Source organism: Physeter macrocephalus, chromosome 2, assembly GCF_002837175.3.
Source record: "Physeter macrocephalus isolate SW-GA chromosome 2, ASM283717v5, whole genome shotgun sequence".
In the NCBI taxonomy this organism is placed as follows: domain Eukaryota; kingdom Metazoa; phylum Chordata; class Mammalia; order Artiodactyla; family Physeteridae; genus Physeter; species Physeter macrocephalus.
In genome coordinates, this window is record NC_041215.1 from 20659529 (window position 1) to 20682636 (window position 23108).

Here is a 23108-nt window from a genome sequence, read left to right on the forward strand (position 1 = left end):
GGCCTCTCACTGTCGCGGCCTCTCTTGTTGCGGAGCACAGGCTCCAGACGCGCAGGCTCAGTAGTTGTGGCGCACGGGCTTAGTTGCTCCGCGGCATGTGGGATCTTCCCGGACCAGGGCTCGAACCCGTGTCCTCTGCATTGGCAGGCGGACTCTCAACCACTGCGCCACCAGGGAAGCCCCTAACACTATTTATTGAAAAGACTATTCTTTCCCCCACTGTGTAGCCTTGGTGCTAGGTGGGATCCTGAATAATAAGAGTATTAATAATAATTGTTGTTACTGTTTTAAATAGGTATCTTTTTTAGGGCAGTTTCAGATTCACAGCACAATCGAGAGAAGGGTACAGAGAGTCCCCATACGTGCTTTGCTCCCCTACGCCCTCAGCCTCGCTCTCTGTCAGCATTCCCACCAGAGCCGTGCGTTTGCTACATTGATGCCTTGTCCGTGCATTTGTTACATTGAGTCCCTTGTCTGGGACTCGGATCCCAGGGTCCGTAGTTGACATTCAGGTTCACTCTTGGTGTCATACCTTCTGTGGCTTTGGACAAGTGTATAATGGCAAGTATCCGCCATTATGGTGTCATACAGAATAGTGTCACCGCCCTAAAAAGCCTCTGTGCTCCGGCTATTCACCACTCCACTTCCCCCAAAGCCCTGGCAGCCACTGATCTTTTTACTGTCTCCATAGTTTTGCCTTTTTCCAGAATGTCCTATAATTGGAATCATACAGTATATAATCTTTTCAAATTGGCTTTTTCCACTTAGTCATGTGTAACGTCTTACGGAAAAACTCGAACGACCTTTTTGGCCAACCCAGTATTTACGGGTCCTCCGTGTCTTGTCATGGCTTGACAGCGCATGTCTTTTTAGATCTGAATGACATTCCATTGTCTGGATATATCATGGTTTATCTAACCGTTCACCTACTGAAGGATATCTTGGTTGCTTCCAAGATTGGGCAATTATGAATAAGGCTGCTGTAAACAGCCGTTGCAGATTTTTGTGTGGACGTAAGTTTTCGTTCGACTCCTTTGGGTAAATACCAAGGAGCGTAATTGCTGCAGCGTATGGTAAGAGTATGTTTAGTTTTGTAACCTGCCTTCCGGAGTGGCCGGACCATTTTGCATTCCCACCAGCAATGAACGAGAGTTCCTGTTGCTCCACATCCTCGCCAGCATTTGGTGTTGTCAGTGTTCTGGATTTTGGCCATTCTTATCTGTGTGTGGTGGTACCTCATTGTGGTTTCGATGTGCATTTGCCTGATGATGTGGAGCATCTTTTCGTGTGCTGATTTGCCATCAGTGTATCTTCTTGGGTGAAGAGTCTGTTCAGGTCTTTGGCCCAGTTTTTATGTGGATTATTTGCTTTCTCATTGTTGAGTTTTAAGAGTTCTTTGTATATTCTGGATAACAGCTGTTTATGTTTTACAAATATTTTCTCCAAGTCTGTGGCTTATATTCTCATTCTCCTGAGGACCCAAAATTTTGTTTTTAAATAAAAATTCAAAAATTGGAGGCTTGTCCCTTGAGAACCTCTGGGTTTGCTCTCACGTGCTGCCGACGGTTGTAGTGATGGCCCCGCGAAGCGCTCCAAGGCCCAGTGCAGGCTCAGCGGGGCCGAGGCAGAGCTCAGTGGGTGAGCCTGCCCTGGGTTCCGGAAGAGGATTTGGGGCTTTGGCGCCATGTGTTTGCTGTGCCTGACCTAGTACAACGGTCTCCTTGTACTGAGGGGAAACTGAGACCTAGAGCAGAGAATGACTTGGCCCATGATGAGTTATTGCCCAGCTTAGTCTAGACCCCGGGTCCCCTGTCCGTGTGGGCTGGATGGGGGCGGGTGGCAAATGGACAGGACTTTGGGGAGGTGACTGGTTGCTGGTGCCGCCAGTCTTGGGCATCTTCCCCTTGAGGCGACCCTGGGCTTCTCATGCTCGCGATGGGGGTCTGATCGTGGCCCTCCTCCGTGTCCTGGGCTCTGGCCACAGCTCACCTTGCAAAGACCGACCTGCCAAGTCGGGCCTAAAACGTGGACGCGGTGGGTGGCACTGGGTGGATCTGGGGCCTGAAGGAACGCGGCCGCGCACTCGGCATCTCAGCAGCCCCGAGGCTCCCCGGGGACTGGAAGTCAACGAAAGCGTGTTTTACAAGCTCTTATGACAAGACGGGGTTTGTTTGCTTGTGGCGTTAGGAATAGATGAGGCTGGTGGGTGGGGATCCCTCCCTTGTTTTCCTGGCTCTGAGTGCCGTCCCCGTCTCTGCTGTGGGAAGGTGCGGGAAGGCCTGTCTGGCACGTTGCTGGGAGCCCCGCTCTGCATGTTTTTCCTCCTTCTGTGTCACTGACTTCAAGGCACGTGAATTATTCACCACCAACCGTGGCCTCAGCGTGGCCTTCCCCGCCCATGATTCACGCACAGCTCAACGTGGGATCCAGGGGAAGCCTCGCCTGACCTCCTGGCCCGGGGCAGGGGGGCCTGTGACTGTGGGGTGTGCGCAGCCCAGGGTGGGTTTTGGACCCTGGGGTGGGCGAGGCTCGGAAGCAGTCAGGTGTGGGGCAGAATGCTGTCTGGGCCCTGGGCGGGGGTCACACCGCGGCCCGGGCTCGGAGGGAATGACGCAGGTGTCTCACTGCCGGCGTCTGGGGGCGAGTGACGGTGGGGGAGGCTGGGTGCCCGGGGTGGCCGGCAGGCTGACCGTGTGCTCGCCGCCATGCAGGACGTGGCCCAGTGGAACATCGGGAACCTGCGGACCATCCTGGACATGGTGGAGCGCGAGTGCGGCACCATCATTGAGGGCGTCAACACCCCCTACCTGTACTTCGGCATGTGGAAGACCACCTTCGCCTGGCACACGGAGGACATGGACCTGTACAGCATCAACTACCTGCACTTCGGGGAGCCCAAGTCCTGGTGAGCGGCGGCCGCGGCCCCGCCGGGCCGCTGCTGAGGGAGGCGGGGATGCCCGATGGGCGGGGGTGGGGTGGGGAGGCCTTGCACATGGTTCCTGGGGCTGCACCTGGGGCTGTCGGGCGGGGCAGGCAGAAGTCGGGGTCAGGGGCTCCGCCGGCCCAGCCCCCGCTAGTTGAGGGCATGCACGCCCCCCGCAGAACGTGCTTCCAGATCCCCGGAGCTTGTGGTTTGCACTCAGAGCACCTTACTCTGAACATGGCTGCTGCCAGGCTTCCGGTAGCGCTTCCCAGGGCCGCGCTGTGCTGGGGGCTTTGGGGCTGCGGGCCTGGGGAGCGGGCGGCCTTGTGCCTGAGCCTCCCCTCGCCTCCCTCTTGGCCTCCAGATTGGGGGGTGGGGTTAGCTGTTTGCAGGGTGTGGGCGGGCATGCTGGGCCCTGCAGGGCACTCTGTGAGCAACGGGCCCCCCAGGCTGGGTCAGATTGCCAACGCGGTCGTGTTCAGGAATCTCCCAGCTGAGCACTCCCCTGACACGCAGCTTCTGCCAGGGGGCCGGCAGGAGGCCATCTTTGTTCGCTGTGTTTCCAGCAGAGACTTCGGAGCTGGGGGCTTCGCATCGCCCTGCCTCTCCCCAGCTGTTAGAAGGTTCTGTTGTCACAATAATCATCGCGGCTCAGGGAAGCAGGAGCTGGGGAGCAGAGAGAGGCGCTCGGGAGTTCAGCCAGTGAACCCTCACCTTTGTATTGGGGGGAGGGCCACCCAGCAAGGACCCAGGCGGACCCTGGCCAAGGCGCCCCTACCTTGTCCCAACAGAGGGCTGAGCCCCACGTGGCTGAGCCTGTGCCTGCCGGCCTGGCGGAGGGCCCCCTACCCCCTTAAGTCAACAGGGACATTCTGGGGCCCTTTGCTGAGGGGCGGGAGCAGGCCCTCTGAGCAGCGGACCCAGGTGGGAAGCCAGGTCTCCCTGTCGGCCATCGGCCGTGTGACCACCCTCTCCTCGCCTCTGCCGTGGAGCGAGTGAAGCCCCTGCCCCGCTGTCTGGCAGCGGTTCCCACTCAGATGGGCAGGGAAGGCTGGGGACACGTGTGAGTTTCCTGGGGCTGCTGTAACAAAGGACTGCAGATCTGGTGGCTTTAACTCAGCTCACATTTGTTCTCTGACAGTTCTGGAGCCAGGAGGCTGACTCTGCCTCACGGGGCTAAATCCAGGTGTGGGCAGGGCTGGTCTCTCTGAAGGCCAGGTCTCTGGCCTCTCGTGGTGCTGCTTTGTGCGTTTGCTGGGATCCTATTACAGTTCCATGGGCTTCCTGTTTTCAATCCACTCGTCTCCTTTTGTGGCCTTCTGTGGCTTTACGTGAGCCCTTGATCATTGGAACCTCTGGGTGGGGAGGTATTTGCCTTTTGGGAAAGATTTGGAGAGAGATTGATGTATTTGGTGATGGTGGTTGAACCAAGGCCTGAGCCTCACGCCTGCAGTGTGGTCCTGTGCACCGAGTGGAGGGGTTTCCTGGTCAGGGTGCCGTCCCCGAGCTGCCCAGGAGGCCTCAGTGACTGCGTGGCCGCCCCGTCCCCCCGACTCCCCACGGCAAGCCTGGGCCAGGACCTCATGGAGGCCCCAGTCCAGGCCTGGCGGGAGGGGCCCTTGCTCTGCACCAGGCCCACACCTGTGTGGTGCAGTGGACCTGCCCCTTCCCTGGGGGATCTCGCCCACCGCTCTGCACAGCAGCGTCCTCCCCGTGGGCCTGGTGGGCGGAGTGCAGGTGAACGGCCTTCGGGCTCCCTGTGCAGACAGATCCGCAGGCTGGGGCTGCATGGGTGCGTGTGAGGGTGTGTGTGTGTATGTGTGTGTGTGTGAGTGTGAGTGTGTGTCCAAGGGGGTGTGTGAGTGTATGTTTCTGTGAGTGTGTGTGTTTGTGTGTATATTTGTGTTTGTGAGTGTGTATATGTGTGTATACAAATGAGTGTGTCAGTGCATATGAGTGTGTGTATGTGTGTGTATACACATGGGTGTGTGTGTCAGTGTGAGTATGCATATGAGCGTATGTATGTGTGTGTTGTGTGTGTGTATATGTGTCTCAGGTACCTGTGTGTATGTGAGTGTGTTTGTTAGGTATCTGTGTGTGTGTTGTGTGTGTGATGTATCTGTGTGTGTATGTTTGTCAGGTATCTATATGTCTGTATTGTGTATATAAGTCTGTGTATATGTGTGGATCAGGTACCAATGTGCGACTCTGTGTGTGTCTCTGTGTGTGTGCGCGCGCGCGCACACGGCTGAGCCCAGCTCGCTGGCCTGGGCTGTGTCTCATGGGGTGGGGGGGTGGCGGGAGGGACATCTGCCCGGGTCTCTGAGTGGCCGTGTCCCAGTCCTGCCCCAGCGCGGCTCCCCCGAAGGCCGCTAGATGGCGCTCCCACCCTTCCCTCTGGCTTGGCTCTGTGCGCTGCTGGAAATTTCCCAGGTTCTTTCATCCTTTTATGGACTCCTCGGACTGGCAGTGGCAGTGATATTCCGAAGTCCCCCTGGAAACAGCAGCAGGAGGAGAGGGAGCCTCTGCCCTTGGGCGATGGGAACTCAGCCCTGGGTTTGGTCAGGGTCTCCCAGCCAGAGGGGTCCGAAGGGGAGAAAACCCACCTTTTCCTTAAAAAAAAAAAAAAAAAAAAAAAAAAGAAAGAAAGAAAGAAAGAAAAAGTAAGCAAGCAGCCGCTGTTGAGTCCCCGCACTTGCTGGGAAAGGAAGGTTGAGCTTTCAGACGCAGGCCTGCCTGGGGATGGGGAGGCCTCGGGAGACTGCAGCCCTAGTGTGTTCTCTGGGGACACGAGGCCTGGGGGGGCAGGGAGGAGTGAGCGGCTGGGGGCCTCTGAGAAGCGGCTGGGATTGAGGGCGGATGGAAGTGGGACTGGGTTTGAGGAATGTCTCCCAGAGAGAGGATGCTGGGAACATGAGGGCCAGCGGCCCCCAGGTGACAGGGCTGGTGCCTTGCTCCCCTCGCTTGCCTGTCCCCCAGGACAGCCCCCAGCACCCCTGCCCCCTGAGCTGCACCCCTGGTTTGCTCGGGTGGCCCCTGCTGTCCACCCACTGCCCGCCTCCCCCTGCCCCACAGCAGGGGTGTTCTTCCCTTACGGGAAGAACATTCCGGAAGGCACTTGACCTGGATCTCGGTTCCTGGTTCTGAAGGGGTGGGATTGCACGTGGGGGTCCCTCATGCTGCCCGAGTGAGGCCGCAGGGCCTCCGCGCCACCTGCCCTGTTGTCCCACCCCCGGAGCCCAGCCAGCTCAGCTGAGCCACCGTGCTGGAGCCCTTCCTGCGCTCTCCCCGGGACTGGGGTGGGGACCCCAGATGTTGGCAGGACACCCCATACTCGTCCTTCAGAGTGACCACGTGCTGGCCGTGTCTGAGGTTGGTGTCAGTCTTTCCCTGCTAGACTCGGACCCCATGAGGGCAGGGCCCTCGGTGTCCCTCCCCCCAACCCAATGTCCCCATCCCCAGCAGGGGTCTGGCACGGGGCGGGGATGGACGCTGTCAGGAGACCAGGGTTCTGGGAGCACAGCGACCCCATAGCCCCTGGGAGCCCCCGTGCATGGAGGTTTACGTCGTGTGGAGGCCGCGCTCTCTCTCGGGTCAACGTGGACCTCTGCAGGGGTGGGGTGTGGGGGCTGGTGAGGTGCCCTCTTGTCCCTGGGCTGGGGGTGCAGGGAGCCACTCAGGATCCCCGGGAAGGTGGTGCCCCTGCTCCCTGCCTTCCCCTGGGCCCTGTGGGGCGGGGTTCTCTGGCAGATCCGTTCCCACGTCTGTCTTCCGAATCACACCGTGCTCTTGCGTCTGCAGTAGCTTGATCGCAACCGTTTCGGGGTATTTCAGTAGCACTTTTTTTTTTTTGAAAGTGTCGACTTACTCAGGTTTACGGTGTCTTCTGGAGCCTTTCTGGGTCTGTTGCTACTTTGGTGGTGTGATTTGTGTGTCAGAGTGACGTGCACAGCCTGGTGTTGATAAAAGCGTGGAATTTGCTCCAAAAGGCCGGCATTGTGCGGCGCGCTCTCTGGCAGCGAGGCTAAGAATATCCGCAGCACGTGAGGGCTTCAGATCCCTTTAGAGACGGGGATTTAAAATAGACCCAGCCTTGCAGCGGCCCGGACGGTTGGTCATCGAGGCCCGGAGGTCGTGGGCCTGGGGGGGCAGGCAGAGCAGCTCCGCCTGGTTCAGGGTGCCCCCTCCCGGAGGGCTGGGCCTGGGTGCAGGGCACCGGGCTCAGCATCCAGAGGACCCCCTGGAGCCCGTCGGTGGCGCTGGGGCGGCTGTTCCTGGGGCTGCTCCGTCTGTCGGGCCTCCCTGGATACCCACCCCTGGTATGGCCCCTTTGGGTCCCTGTGGGCAGCATGTCACCAGGAACTGTATCAGTAGATGAGTGTGTGACACACCCACCTGGGGTCGTTTCACGCTGTTGCCCAGACGCAGGGCTCCGTATCCACACGCAGCAACTGCCGTGTGCCCACATGCGGGTGGGTGGAGGACGTGCCACCAGAGGGCCCCAGGACAGGACAGACAGTGTTCCCCGTGGGGATTGTCTGGGCCGTGACCTTGACAACCCGCAGGCGGGTCCTGCGGGTGGTTTTCTCTCGGCTTCCCCAGCCCCTCCCGCCCTCTGGCTTCTGTTGGCCTGGGTGTCAGGTGCCCCAAGGCGGGGGCCGGGGAGAGGGCCTCTTGGATTGTGCCCCCACAAAGGGCACAGAGCCCCTCTGGCTCGTGGACCGGCCTGGGGTGTGATGGGCGGGTCCCTGAGGGCAGTCGGTGGAGGGGCTGCTGGTGAGGGGCCGGGGAGCCTTTCCCGGAGCTTCGCTCCCTGCCTGACCTTTGAGAAGCCTGAGCGCCGCACCCGAGCGCGCTGAGAGTTTCTCCTTTTGATTCCATTGCACCTACAGCTTGTCTTCGGCATTGTCACTCAGGGGCTTTCACAGGAGAGGGAACGGGCAGCCTTTCTTTTGCTGCCGGGAAACTTGACGCCCAGCAGGCAGTCATCTCGGCCTGCACTTGGTACTCCGGAGGTGTGCCTGCACGTGTGTGAGTGTGTGTGCGTGCGTGGGCTTGGTTATGTGTGTGTGTGCGCACGTGCACGTTTGAGGGCGTGTGCTCCCTGCCGTGGGCTACAGGAGGGGCGTGAGCTGGTGTGCAGATGTGGCCCAGCTCCTGTGTTTCTTGCTCTGTCTCTGGCTGCAGCTTGGGAGAGAGGCTGGACGTGCTGGGCTCAGGATTCAGGGGTCTATTGCTCCTTCGGGGGCGGGGTGGGGCTGCTGGGCTGCTCCCTTCCCCCTTGATGGGCGCCCTCCCGGCCCCTCGGGACCTCCCTGCAGGCCCATCCCAGGCGGCTTCAGCCCATTGCCCAGACGTGCTCCCTGCGGGCGACGCTTAATCACCCCAGTGAGCCCCAGGGGACAGGCGCCTCCCGGCCGCAGGCCCCCCGGCTCTGGCTACAGGTGGCGCTGCTGGACCACGATGCCAGGCGGCCACCAGGGCCTCTGCTTTGTCCCCGGTGGCAGAATTGGGAATTCTGGTGATTGATGGGGCCGAGCAAAGCAACCGCAGGCAGCGGCTCCGGAGGCCCGTGGTGGAGAGCGCTGGTGACTCCCGGAGGAGGTCCCTGGGTGACCTCGTGGCTTCTGAGAGCCTGGCACGGCGGGGAGCGGGGGCCGTTCCCTGACTCAGGCGCGGCCCTGCCTTGCCCCACGGTGGCGGGAGGGCTGGCTGGGCACCATCTGGAGTGGAGATTGGTAGGAGTGTGATGGCTGCACAGATTGGCTTTGGTAACTTAGCTTCCCAGCACTGCGCCCCGTCCCCGTACAGGATGCCAGAGTGAGATAGAGGCACTGCCTTCTTTCCTCCTGGGTCTCTGGGGAGAGAGGCGCCACAGCTCAGCCAAGCGGCTTCGCTCAGCAGCTCCACGTGGCCGCAGCACCCGGGGGGCCAGGGGAAGAGAGCCACCGGGGTGACGCAGGGAGGCTCGGTGTGTACCTTGTAAACACACGGGGGAGACCAGCAGGCTCCTCCTCCCTCTGCCCTGCCTCCTGGGCTGTGGTGACCAGAAATCCAGCCACAAAAAGGATGTTTTTGAGCAGAGAGCTCTGTGGATTAAAAGACAGCAGATAGGGTGGCAGGGTCGTGCTGTCCAAGGCCCCGAGCTTTCTTGAATCTGTTTGCGGAGACACCGGACCCAGCAGCCCTGGCGGAGTCTGTCCTCAGTCCGCGCAGCCTTGCCTGAAGCTGCTCGTCGGAGGTTTTATGATGGGGGTGGTCGCGTCTCTGCAGAAGGATCCTCCTTCTGAGAGAAGATGGCTGTTGTCCTAAACAGCACGACCAACCGAGGCCCGTCTTCCCGGCTCGTGGGTCCTTGGTCCGGAGCTCGCTGTGCACTCACTGTTTGACGCAAAGGGCTGTGGGCAGCAGGGGGCGCCTTCTCCGTCACCTCTTTTGACAGTGGCTCTGGCCACAGCAGCAGGCCTGGTTGTCGTTTATTCCCTGTGTGCCTGACCCGTGTGCCCACTGCCTCCTTCCAAGGTGCACGGTGACCTTGGCGTTAGGGTGACCAGTGCCACTTTCCTGGCTTCGCAGCCGAAAGTCTCGCATCCTGGAAACCCTCTCAGACCCGGGGGGACCTCGGTACTTGGTCACCCTGGACTGTGCTCGCGTGTGCACTCGGGTTGCGTGTGTGGCAGCACGCGTGCATGTATCTAGTCAGGAAAGGACAGCGTGTCTCCTCACTCAGGCAGTTCGTGAGTCTGGCCTCCAGGGTTCTGCCCACCACCCCCGGGGACCATGCCCAGAAGACTGGAGACCTGGTGTTCTGCGAGGTGACCGAGAGCCCCTGCTGGGAGCTGTCACTTCCAGCTGGGCTTTGCAGCTGCACACGCACCCTGAAGCTCAGCAGCACGGGGACGCTGGCGCAGCGCTGGGAGAAGCGGTTTAGCACGTGCCCAGGAGGGCCTGAGCACCCGGGGGCTTATGGGAAGCACAGCCGTGTTACTACCCCCCCCCCGGTACCCCTCCCCGCCCTCCTCACAGAGCCCTCGGTCCGCTCTTGTCGGGACCACACTGTCGTCCCCGATGCCAACAGCCCAGCCTTTCTGCTTGTCAGGATTGTGCCGGAAATGTGAAACCGGAAGCTGGCTTTGGCATTTGAAAATTAACTCCTGATGCTGGAGTCTCAAATTGGGGCATCGTGTCATCAGGCTGTGAGGATAGGATTGCATCATTAATTAACCTGGCGGGTGCGACAACAGGCAACTTCAGAGGATTTTTGTGCAGCGTGACACAGCATGGTTTGAATCACAGATCAGCCCAAACATCTGACTGCTTCTTGCAAGCCTCGCCCGCACTAAACTCAGTAGCCTGGTGCTGCCCCAGCAAAGCCAGACGGTTGCGTCAGGCGACAACCTGTGCTGCGTGCAGCTCGGGGCAGACCGTGGACCTGGGAATCCCAGTGCTCCCACAGGGGCTCCCGCTCACCGGGCAGCAGGGTCCGTTCCCACAGGCTGCCTCCTTGAATCTCGCAGTGCTGGCGGGGACAGGCACAGTTGGTGTTTGTTCGGGGAATGCAAAGTGATTTTAACATCACGCTCGGCAGAGGAAGGTCAGCCTTCTGCGAAGGAAAATCTCACCATATGCTCTCCTCCAGAGCCGATGAGGCTGAGTGGGGGGATCTGCTGATATTCCCGATGATCTGATGCCTTGCCGTGAGCCTGGGCAGCCGGGCAGCAGCGCAGCTGATGGATTTGGAAATTGGCTTCTTGGTGAACAGGGGTGGGAGGGTTCATGACGGAGGGTGCCCGGTGCAAACGGTCCACTGTTTCCTTGTTCCTTCTGTGTTTGTCACAGGCTGGTCTGTTTATCCACTGTTTTGGTGGTGTACTCCCTCTCTTTTTGAAAGAGTTTATTTTTCAGAACTGTTTTAGATTTTACAGCAAAACTGAGAAGACAGTACAGAGAGTTCCCATGCACCCCCACACCCAGCCTCCTTATTAGTTTACATGAGGCTGGGACATTTGTTGCAGTTAATGAACCTTATGGGTACATTCTTGTTGACTAGGGTCCTGCCTGCTTCATTCAGTTTGCCTTGTTTGTCCCTGGTGTCCCCTTCTGTCCCAGGACCTCATCCAGGTCCCCTGTGACATTCAGGCATCCCATCTCCTCGGGCTCCTCTGGGCTGTGATGGTTCCTCAGACTTTCCTTGTTCTTTTTAATTGTTTAAAATTTATTTTATTGAAGTATGGTTGATTTACAATGTTGTGTTAATTTCTGCTGTACAGCAAAGTGATTCAGTTATACATATATATGTTCTTGTTCGTATTCTTTTCCATTATGGTGTATCGCAGGGTATTGAATATAGTTCTCTGTGCTGTACAGTAGGACCTTGTTGTTTATCCATTCTATATGTAATGGTTTGCATCTGCTAACCCCAAACTCCCAATCTTTCCCTCCCCGCCCCCCACCTCAGCAGCCACCAGTCTGTTCTCTATGTCTGTGAGTCTGTTTTTGTTTCACAGATAAGTTCATTTGTGTTGTATTTTAGATTCCACATATAAGTGATAGCATATGGTATGTCTTTCTCTTTCTGACTTACTTAACTTGGTATGATAATGTCTAGTTGCGTCCATGTTGCTGAAAATGACATTATTTCATTCTTTTGTAGGGCTGAGTAATATTCCATTGTGTATATGTACCAGATCTTCTTTATCCATTCATCTGTCGATGGATATTCAGATTGTTTCCATGTCCTGGCTATTGTGAATAGTGCTGCTATGAGCATAGGGGTGCATGTATCTTTTTTAATTAGAGTTTTCTCTGGGTATATGCCCAGGAGTGGGATTGCAGGATCATATGGTAGCTCTACTTTTAGCTTTTTGAGGAACCTCCATACTGTTTTCCATAGTGACTGCACCAGTTTACATTCCCACCAACTGTGTAGGAGGGTTCCCAGACTTTCCTTGTTCTCGATGCCCTTGACGGGTTTGAGGAGGACTGTGGTCAGAGACTTTGTAGAATCTCCCTCAGTGGGAACTTGTCTGGTGTTCTTCTCCCACAACTGGGGCTCTGGGTGCTGGGAGGAGGACCACGCATGAGGGGCCATCTCATCCATTGTCTCGGGGTGCCTGCCGTCCACATGACTCATCTCTGCTGGTGTCGACCTCGGTCCCCTGGCTGAGGTCGTGCTGCTCAGGTGTCTCCACTGGAAAGTCACACCTCCCCCCTTTCCGTACTCTCCTCTTTAGAGTGTACTCTCTCTTTTTTTCTCTTTCTGACTTACTTAACTTGGTATGATAATGTCTAGTTGCGTCCATGTTGCTGAAAATGACATTATTTCATTCTTTTGTAGGGCTGAGTAATATTCCATTGTGTATATGTACCAGATCTTCTTTATCCATTCATCTGTCGATGGATATTCAGATTGTTTCCATGTCCTGGCTATTGTGAATAGTGCTGCTATGAGCATAGGGGTGCATGTATCTTTTTTAATTAGAGTTTTCTCTGGGTATATGCCCAGGAGTGGGATTGCAGGATCATATGGTAGCTCTACTTTTAGCTTTTTGAGGAACCTCCATACTGTTTTCCATAGTGACTGCACCAGTTTACATTCCCACCAACTGTGTAGGAGGGTTCCCAGACTTTCCTTGTTCTCGATGCCCTTGACGGGTTTGAGGAGGACTGTGGTCAGAGACTTTGTAGAATCTCCCTCAGTGGGAACTTGTCTGGTGTTCTTCTCCCACAACTGGGGCTCTGGGTGCTGGGAGGAGGACCACGCATGAGGGGCCATCTCATCCATTGTCTCGGGGTGCCTGCCGTCCACATGACTCATCACTGCTGGTGTCGACCTCGGTCCCCTGGCTGAGGTCGTGCTGCTCAGGTGTCTCTACTGGAAAGTCACACCTCCCCCCTTTCCGTACTCTCCTCTTTAGAGTGTACTCTCTCTCTCTTTTTTTTTTTTAATACTTCAAATTTCGGAAAAGGAAAGAGAATAATTAACAGAACAGCCTCGTGCCCAGTACCCAAATTGGACAGATGTGGATGATCTGGCGTCCTTCTGTCAGATAGTTTTGTTTTTTGTTTTTTTTTTGTGGTACGCGGGCCTCTCACCGCCGTGACCTCTCCCGTTGCGGAGCACAGGCTCCGGACGCGCAGGCTCAGCGGCCACGGCTCACGGGCCCAGCCGCTCCGCGGCACGTGGGATCTTCCGGAACCGGGGCACGAACCCGCGTCCCCTGCATCGGCAGGCGGGCTCCCAATCACTGCGCCACCAGGGAAGCTCTGTCAGATAGCTTTGATCTCTTTGCTCCTCCCTGCAGCTGGGCAGTCTTAGTTCTCCACCGCTGTGTAGCTGATCCCGTAGACAGACGGCTTGAGGTGACTGGCTCTCAGCGCCCAGGCCTGGGCCTGTCGGGGCCTCGGTTTAGGGCCTCAGAGGCAGAGTCGAGTGTCGGCGGGACGGACCCCTACCCGGGGCTCTGGGGAAGGTCCATTTGGTACCGAGGGTCCTCCCACTTGGCCCCTCTGACTTAGGGACCGATGCCTTTCCAGGGCCCACCAGATTAGATCAGGCCCACCCAAGGTAACCTCCCAATTATAGGATCTGCTGACTTAGGGCCTTAATGATAACAGCCAAATCCCCTCCCGGCAGCACCGAGAGGGATGTTGGAATGACCGAGAACAGGGGTGTGAGCCCCAGGGGCACCAGAGGACTATGTCTGTCATGGTGTGTTCCCTTCTCGGTAAGTGTTTTTATCCTAAGATGTTACACGGTACAGAAAAATACGTGAAAGCGTATACTTGGTCGAAAGATGGATACATACTTACAGTTTATCGAATGACTCGCCAGTCAGCGCTGCTGGGAAATGAACCCCCTTGCTCTCTGTCCTGGGCCCCCTTCCTTTGCGGCCCCATTCCCCCCACCCCGCAGAGCTGGGACCGTCCTCCTGCTTCTGATGGCCTGCGTCTCACTGCTTCTCTGGGCCGTTTTCTTTGTGTGTCTGTGTCCCTGGGAGACATGGCTGAGTGCTGGCTGAGTTTGAACCCCACGCACACGGACTGATCTGTCTCTTGCGTTTCTGCTCTGTCTACGAGGAGGATTTGTTCCCGCCGTGTGTGGTGATAGTTTATGCGTTTTCATGCTGCAGCGTTTTCTGTTGTGTGACCGCGCCTCCACCTGTTTATCTGTTCCACTGTTGGTGGACATTTGGGTTGTATCCAGTTTGGGGCTGGGGCAAACGTCGTGTCATCTTTTACCTGCTGCTCGTGTAAGAATCTGTCACTGTACGTGACAGCGTGACAATGTGAGAAGACATAGTGGTCGCGGTGGCCACGTTCCGATGCTTCTGTGTGCCAGGCTATGCTTGGAGTGACTCCTGGTCTCACCCACTGCCCCACGCCGTCCTCCTTCACACGTGGGACCGGATTGGCGAGACTGTGGTTTGAGACCACAGAGCTGGGGAGTGGTAGGGCTGGGCCCAGGCTACGGGTGCAAGCCTGCATTCCTAACCACTGCTCCGCCCTGCCACTTGGAGTGTCCTCCTGCAAATCAGAAGCGGGGGCGGGTTCTGGGAGCGCGTGTGCCCGGGCAGGCGCTCCCCCCTGGGGACAGGGGGCGTCCCAGTTGGCAAAGGTGGCCTGAGCTTGCAGGCGTGGGAGAGGGTGGACCCTTTTCTTAGAGTCCCCAAAACATCACTGAACGAAGCCCTGCTGAGCTGAAATCAAAGCCGGCAGGTTCTTGTGGGAGATGGAGGAGATGCTGCAGAAACCCAGGGACCCAGGCCACCAGAGGCTCTGCCACCTTCAGCGCACGGCTTCTGAGGTCACCCTGGGCATAGGCGTCCAGGTGGGGCAGGGGGAGGCTGTGTTCCTGAAACTCTGATGGGCGGGCCAGGGAGGCAGGCCCGTGGCTTCTGCCCACATCTCATTGGCCAGCGCCAGGTCACGTGGCCACACCTTCCAGCACGGGAGCCTAGGAAACATAGTCTGACTGCGTGTACGGGGGTAGGGGGCTGGAAAGGGGCAGGTGAGCCCTAGCTTTGCTACCGTGGTTGTGCTGGATGAAGGTGGCTTCAAGGTTGTAGAAGGAGATGGGTCAGCTCAAACCCTGGCCAAGTGCCCGCTCTGGACCCAGCGTGAACCACTCCAGGGCAGACACCGTGTGTCAGGGCAGGAGCTTATGGTGTGCCCCCCCACTCCTCCCCGAGTGGGCATGGAGGGCCAGGTGGGTGGCACGCGGCAGCGGGAACCCCGAGATGGAGGCAGGGAAGGCGCTGGGCTGAGACCTGTGGGAGGAGAGGCAGCAGGGCAGCCCGTGGAGGGGCTCTGCTGGAGGGCAGGTGGCCAGGCCAGTAGCAGGGAGGCGCGAGTTACTCCACCGTTCCAGGGGGATGTTAGCCGCGAGAGGGAAGGTCCAGGGCACGGGTGTGGGAGCCCTGGGCAGGCAGGTTGGGGTAGTCCTTGCTGCCTGGGCAGGCCGGCCTGCCTCTGTGGGCGCAGTCATCTCCTGTCTGTGTGGTACTCGTGGCCGCAGGTGTGGCTGGCCCGTCACACAGCCTGCTGGCTTGGTCTGGCAGGAGCAGATGGCCCTTCATTTTGGAGTCTTTTGTTCCAAGTGGGCGCTTTGGGGTTGGAACGATACAGCGCTGTGCTGGCTCAGGCCGCTTGTGAGACCGCAGGACTTTTGCTTTAGGGCAGCAGGAGCCAAACCAGCCCACCCGGCGTTCCTGGCTCCAGTCTGGAGCGCCAGGCCAGTCGCCAGACTCCTTCCCCATCCCACCACTCTAAGAAACCGTCAGTTCTTCTGAGAGAAGAGGCTTCGGCGGGCATTGTTCCCATCTTGAGATCCTCCCACTGGCTGTGTTTGGATGAGGGGCTGCTTGAAGCGTCGGGGGTCTGTGGCCGATGCCGTCCTGGCCTGGAGTCACTCACCCTCCCCATCCGTTCTGTAGATTCCTGCTCTGTGTGCAGGGTCTGGTTTCCGTGGCAGATCTTTCCCGAATTGGAGAGGTTGCTGTCGGCCGATTTCAGCTCCCCAGAAGGGAGATTCCTGCAAATCTGTGAGTTGAGGGAGTCTTTGTTAGCTTTGCTTCAAAATCTGGCTAAGGGTGTGTTTTCCCCTCACGTGGGCCCAGCAGAGGGAGCTGGGGAGCGGGGACCAGCAGGCTCATCACTGGGATGAGACGTGCTGGAGGCCCTCTTTCAGCAGCTCCCCTCGGCTTGGTCTGTTTGCTCTCCCCTGCTTAACCCGTGTGTGAGCTTAACCCTCCTCAAAGCACCAGGGCCCAGAGCCACCCCGGGAGTGACCCCGAGGGCCCTGTGCCCTTCACCTTCTGGGCAGTCAGCTGAGACCCTGATGGTCTTACACGCGGAGACTGGAACTGCTGGTCACGGGACCTGCTTGTAAAGATACCGTCACCTGAATGCTCTCCAGAGCCAGTCCCGTAGCTAAGGGGCAAGTCACGGTCACCCAGGGTCCCCTCTGGTGGGGCAGGGAGAGCTCCGGGCCTGTCCTCCCAGTCGCCGGGGGCCTCCACTGTCAATGAGTGTGCATACGAGGTCCAGCGGCCTCATGCATCTGCGGGTGTGCACGCTCATGAGCACAAAAGCATCAAGCACACGGGAAGTGATTTAGTAGGCCTGGCGCCTCCCCGCATTGAAGCTGCCCGGCTCTCAGCCCGGGAGCAGACCTGGACTCCCAGCCACCCTCCCCAGCTCCCCGCAGCCAGCCCCCAAGTCCCGGCGTGGCCCGTACTGTTTAAGTCCTGCTCGTGCGCTCTCAGCGGACCACCCTCTGTTCTTTCCTGTTCCCGCCCTCCTGTGTGTTTCAGCAGAAATAAATCGGGGGCGGGGGGCAGGGCATAAGCAGGCCGTGGGCCCTGGGCGAAATGGGAGCTGCCTGCCCGTCAGTTTACAGGTGGAAATTGAGGCCAGTTCGACGAGGGGGAGGTAGCGGTGGCTTTACCAGCAGCACCGGGCGCTCACCGGCACTGCATCCCCACAAATGGACCCCCTGCACGCACCCTCCGCCCCTTCGCTGGCAGCACAAGGCTCTTTCCCAGCTCCCGCTAGAGGGTGCGTTGATTGTGTTGATGGGCGCCTGCCTTTTAAAAAAAATTTATTCATTTATCTATTTATTTATTTTTGGCTGCATTGGGTCCTCGTTGCTGTGCGCGGGCTTTCTCTAGTTGTGGCGATTGGGGGCTACTCTTCGTTGTGGTGCGGTGGCTTCTCTTGTTGCGGAGCGCGGGCTCTAGGCACGCGGGCTTCCGTAGCTGTGGCAGGCGGGCTCTAGAGCGCAGGCTCAGTAGTTGTGGCGCACGGGCTTAGTCGCTCCGCGGCATGTGGGAACTTCCCGGACCAGGGCTCGAACCCGTGTCCCCTGCATCGGCAGGCGGGTTCCCAACCTCTGTGCCACCAGGGAAGCCCCCGCCTGCCTTTTAAAACCTCACCTGAGAAGGGCCTCCCACAGCTTCAAAAGCAACGTCAAAACCCAGCCCGTAAGTGACTTGGCATTTTCGGTCCTGTCTGTAACAAAAAGAACTCGCGGGCCTGAAATAAACCCGGGCCGGGGATCAGGCACCTCCTCTTCAACATTTAACTGCAGCTCAACGCCGCTCACCTTGTAAAGCCCGTTCCTTAATTAAAGTGGGCTTATGGGCTCCCGTGAACCGGGCCCTGGAGCTGGGGGGCCTTCAGGATGCTGACCCACTCCGTTTCCCTGGGAACCTCGGGGAGGTGGGGGCAGTCTGCGAGCGAGCGAGCGTGGAGCCCAGGGCGCGTCCCCCATTCCTCAGCCCCCTGAGAAGCCTGGGCGGCCCCTCTGGCTGCAGAGCACCTGGTCCTGCCAGCAGGCTGGTCCTTTGGCACCCCTGTCAGCCGGCATCCCCATCTGAGATGCCCCATTTTCTCTGAGTGGATGCTCCCTGGCCTCTGTTTATCTCTTGCACGTTTCAATAAAAATGTCATTACTTGAAATCATTGACGCTGCTGGTGTGAGATACCAAATTCCATCACTTATTGTCCCGTAAAACGATCTATTAAAGATAAAACCACCGCAGCTCAATAAGGTTCTACCCTGGAGACAAGCCACCCTGTCTGATGGCTTGGGCTGATCCTATCCTGGGCTGATCCTGTCTCCCCAGCAAGTGTTCGTATCTGTCACATAAAGGGCCCCGGCACTTGGACGAATGAGGGAGGCGGCCCCCCGCGGAACAGCCTCCCCGGAGGGTGAGATGGGATTTCCTGATAAAACGGGGCAGGCATCCTTTTGCTGTCAGGCAGTTTTAGTCGCTCTCAGGGAGGGAGCCATGCCACCCAGGTTGAGCCTGGGTGGTGCAGTGGTGGCCAGATGGGGGTGCGCACAGGGTGGGGGGGACACGGAGGGGACCCACCCCACCAGGCTGGATTGCTCTCCTGAGTATTTAGGAAAGGGCTCAGTCTCCCCTCCTTCCCCCGGGCCAGGTGCCCTGCAGCCTCCCCTCCCGGGCAAACTGGGCAGGTGACAGCTCTTCTTCCTCCCCTCCCAGTGGGGCAGGGGACTGCAGGGTATCTCGGTGGTCCCAGGGCTGTCCTGCCCAGCCTATGGACCTGCTCCCTCGTGTTTCAAGGGCGAGCCTGTCTGCTTTTTCTAACATCTTGTATTTCTCCAGCCTGGTACCGGGTGACCACTTGTCCCCCTTTAACCCTCCCGTCAGCGTGACTGTTAGTAGTCCGTCTTTCACGTTTGAACTGTCACGATGAGGCCTGCTCATATCTGACAAACTAGTCCTGCCATGTGTGTACCTGGAGTCACCCGGCGATGTCACGGTCACACCTGTTACCTTCTTTACTGAAAGATGTGGGCAGGGGCAAGGGGGCTTTTTGCTGTACAGGTACGCCTGGTTTTATTGCGCTTCTTAGATGCTTCAGTTTTTACAAATTGAAGGTTTGTGGCAACCCTGCATTGTCAGATGATGGTTAGCACTTCATAGCAGTAAAGCATTTTAAAATTAAGGTATATGCACTATTTTTTTAGACATGATGCTGTTATTGCACACTGTTAGACTATGGTACTGTACAGTACAGTGAACGTAACTTTTTTTATGCACTGGGAAACCAAAAACTTTGTGTGACTAGCTTTATTGTGGTATTCGCTTTATTGCGGTGGTCTGGAACCGAGCCCGCCTCAACTCCCAGGCCTGCCTGTGTGTTTGTTGCCCTGTCCTACTCCAGACAGAGACACCGAGGGGCTGTATCTCCCGGCAGTGTCAGCCTCCCATAGAGCGCTTCCATCTCCTGGACCAGACTCTGCGATTCTGTCAGTGGCCGGCACACGCCCAGGTTTATGTTTGCCTTCGTTTGTGGTGAGGAATTCCTGCCTCTGGACCGCTAGACAAGGGATAAGGTTCACCTTAGTGGGTTTTATAGTCTTCTGTGAATGTCTTTCTGGTGCAGAGGAAGCCTGGCTGTCTGTTGAGTTTTTTTTTTTTTTTTTTTTTTTTTTTAATTCTGCATCCTCGCTGGACTGTTTAGTTCTTAATTCACCAGCTCGTTCTCTTAGTTTTCCCTGGTAGAAAGTTATATTACTTGACATGAAAAAGTTTGTCTCCTCCCTTTTGATTGTTACTCCCCTTATATCTTTTTCTTGACTTATTACACTGGCTAGTGTCTTCAGTGCGCTGCTGTGGATTGCCTTGCCCCCAACTTTCTGAAGTACCTCTCCTGCCTCACCTTGAACCGTGACTGTGGGAAGGTCCCTCCTAATCCTGGATGGCTAAGATTTTTTTTTTAAATGTATTTCTTTAAAAAAAAAATTTTTTTTTGTTTTTTTAATTTATTATCTTTGGCTGCTTTGGGTCTTCATTGCTGTGCATGGGCTTTCTCTAGTTGCAGCGAGCAGGGGCTACTCTTAGTTGTGGTGCGCGGGCTTCTCACTGTGGTGGTTTCTCTTGTTGTGGAGCTCAGTAGTTGTGGCACGCGGGCTCAGTAGTTGTGGCACGCGGGCTCAGTAGTTGTGGCACGCGGGCTCAGTAATTGTGGCTCGCAGGCTCAGTAGTTGTGGCACACGGGCTTAGTTGCTCCGTAGCGTGTAGGATCTTCCTGGACCAGGGCTCAAACCCGTGTCCCTTGCATTGGCAGGTGGACTCCCAACCACCACGCCACCAGGGCAGTCCTAAGAATTTTTTTATACAGAATGGTTTGGAATTTAATGTAAATGCTGCACGTAAAAGTCACCTGCGGTGCTTGGACGTGTCATGGCTCGTCTCCATGGTGATCACATTAGGGGAGACCGCCTGTGACAGTGCTTCTCTGGGCCCTTGCACTCCTCACTGCGGAGGAGCAGAGCAAGAGGCCGCTCTGGCCCAGCTCATCTCTAACCAGCGCAGAGATGGTACCTGGGCAACTCGGGGGCGAGAGGAAGCCTGCTCTGTGACCAGCTCATTCTGCTTGGCCGTCCAGACCACGGGACAGCGCGCCAGGACTGTCCCACTGACGCATGGCTAGAGAGGGCGTGTGTTTGAGGATTGCAGTAAAAATGGCTTTTCCCTATGCCCAGCACACGGGGCGCTGGGGGCCTCTGGCATTCGGAGCTGCCATGGCCTCCTGGGCCCGTGCAGGCGGCTCACTCGTGCCAGGTGGCCTCCAACGTGACATGTGGTCTCGGCACTTCCCGTGGACTCTGCCTTCTTGTTTCCGTTGCTGTCATTATAGCTTGTTAAACGGCGAGGGGCCTGTCTGCCCTGGCCTTGTGCAGACACTGTGAAATTAACTTCCTCACCCTCCAACTCGCGTCGGGCTGAACTGACATTTCCAAAGGGCTCCTGGCTGGACCCCTGTTCTTGGCACGCTCTCCTCAGCAGAGAGGAAGGGCGGGGAGCCTCGCCTCGTGCCGGTGGAAGCTGTCAGGCTGGGCGATGGAAGAAATCCTGAGTGCTCTTGTCACCCGGAGGAGGGTCACACGCATCTCGGGGAAAAGATACAGTCCGTATTATAGCACTTCATACCTGGCTCCGAGCAAAACGGTTCTGCAGGGCCCTGGCAGAGGCCAAGGGGGCCTCTCGGGGATGGGCAGCAGGGTTTGAGAGCCAGGATCCCATCAACTCTCATTACCCTTGCAGCTGGCGGGAGAGTGTGGGAATTACCTCTTTACCGTGGCAACACGCCCTCCTCACAGGGAACTCCGTCCACTCTGACGGGTCCTGTAGCCCAGGGTGGCCGGCCAGCCGAGCAACCAGGCCCCATCGGGGGGTGCGATGACATCCACTGGAGCGTCCCATTCCTCGTCTTGACAACTTGCCCCGGGACCACAGGTTTTCTTGCTGGCCTGAGAGGCAGCGGGCCCACCTGGCATTGTCTGTCCCTGGCCCGGGAGAGGAAGGGCAGCGGCCAGCCCCACCCACCTTGCCCCCCGAGGTCTCAGGTGGCCGTCCCAGGGCAACGGTACACGGGCTTCCTGGACCTTCCGGGGGTCAGCTGGGCACAAGGTACCATGGTGCACACCCCTCACTCAGCACAGCCCTCCCCCCTGGGAGGTGGTGTCCCGGACACCCACTCCCTGGGCCAGAGGGCACTGGCCGGTGGGAGTCCACACCCAGAGGCCCGGGCTCCTGCATGGCCTGAAGCCCCTTGCTTCTTCTGCAGAACCGATGGCCCCGAGCAGGTCCCTGCTCTCCACGATGGCCTATGTTCCTCTTCCTGACACGCTCATTTAATTTTTAACTCACAAGGCATTTGCTTATTTATTTTCATTGTTCTTGATAATAATTCTAAGCCATTAGAGGGGAAAATTATATTCAAAAATGCTGTTTCACACTTTATTTGTTTGATGATTTAGAGCAATAGAAAATAGCACATTTGCTGGCTTTTATAGTCTGATAATTATTCACATCCATCAAGCCATTCCAGGGGAATAAACAAAACACCAAGAAAATGACACCATTAATAGCATCCTCCACTGCAGACAGGAAGCCTTTCCCGGGCCAGCGTCTTAGGAGGATGGACGCAGCCTGTCCCTTGCCCAAGGCGAGAGCCTGCCCGCAGAGGATGTGTTTCCTTTCAACTACCTCTGCTTCTGGGCCCAGGAGCCGCCCTCCCACTGGACTGAGGCCTCTGCCCAACCAGCACCCACGGCCCCCTGGCTTCTAGAGCTTCTTGACTGGACTCCGGCCTGGCCTCAGCAGGACCCGTGGGATACCCGCCTCTGGCCAGGGGTGCACCCCTCCAGCGTCCAGCCTCAGCCTGTCCCTGGCCCCCTGTAAGCACGGCCAACCCCTGCACACGTGTCAGGATGCAGGTCTTGCACGCGGTCGCTGGCCGCTCCGGCCCCAGGCCTCCCTCTTGGCCTATGCCAGGTGTGCGGGTTTCCGCGTTGCCTTTTTGGGGGTGGCCGTGATTGGAGGGGGTGCATTCACTACTCCAGACGTTAAGTGTAAAAGAAGAAACCTGGAAAGGAGAGGCTGTGGGATGCCCACCTGGCAGGGCCAGCCCGCCCATCTCTCCCCAGACCAGGGGGTCACTTCCTTCCAGAACGTGGCCTCTGGACTCTGGTCACTGCCGGAAGCCTTCCCCATCAGCCGGTCGTTTGAACAGTGAAACTGCTGGACTGGGACGGTCTCTTCACCATTGTGTGGCTTTGCATGCGTCTCGTGTCCTCTGCCGTTACCTCCTGGGCTATATAGAGGATCTAAAATTGCTTTATTTTCTCGCTGAAGCCCCTGGTATTTGCAGACGACTACCCTTCTGAAAAAGACATCTGGCAAACGATGCCTGAATTCGTCTCTCTCGGCCTCCTCGGCGATTCCACAACATTAAACCCGGAGTTATGGAGCCTGTCCAGTCCTGCTGCAACCTCCACGGGGTCACCTGGAGCCGTTGCCAGGGACACCGAGCTGACAGCGCCGAATTTTCCACGACTTTCTGGTTGAGCGTCATCCAGAAGTGCTTTGTGTAAACATTGACCAGAGGAGAGAAAGGGCAGGGGGAGGGGCGCACAGGATGGGCTGGTAAAATACGTGGAGAAGGTCCAGAGGGGCCTGCCTGGCTGGTCTCAGGACCGGGGCTCTTGTGCTGTGGCCGGAGGGACCTGTGTGACCCCGCGTGGGCAGCCCGACCCTCTGCAGACTCCCCCAAGGGGTTTCCCCCATTTCTGACTCTGCCCCCTGAAGCCTCTGGTCTGTTGTCCCTCCCATTCCTCCCCGGATTCTGGGAGTGGCTCTGCCCG

General features: G+C 57.6%; 1 protein-coding gene across 2 annotated transcripts in view; it reads left to right on the top strand.

Moving 5' to 3' along the window:
- Nucleotides 1-2713: 2713 nt before the first annotated feature.
- KDM4B (lysine demethylase 4B) overlaps nucleotides 2714-23108 on the top strand; it is an 88638-nt gene continuing 68243 nt past the window's right edge. For both annotated transcript variants that reach the window (XM_028500180.2, XM_028500181.2), the window contains exon 1: nucleotides 2714-2905. In XM_028500180.2, the coding sequence (XP_028355981.1) occupies nucleotides 2757-2905 (149 nt within the window). In that variant the 5' untranslated portion in view covers nucleotides 2714-2756. The remainder of the gene's footprint in view (nucleotides 2906-23108) is intronic.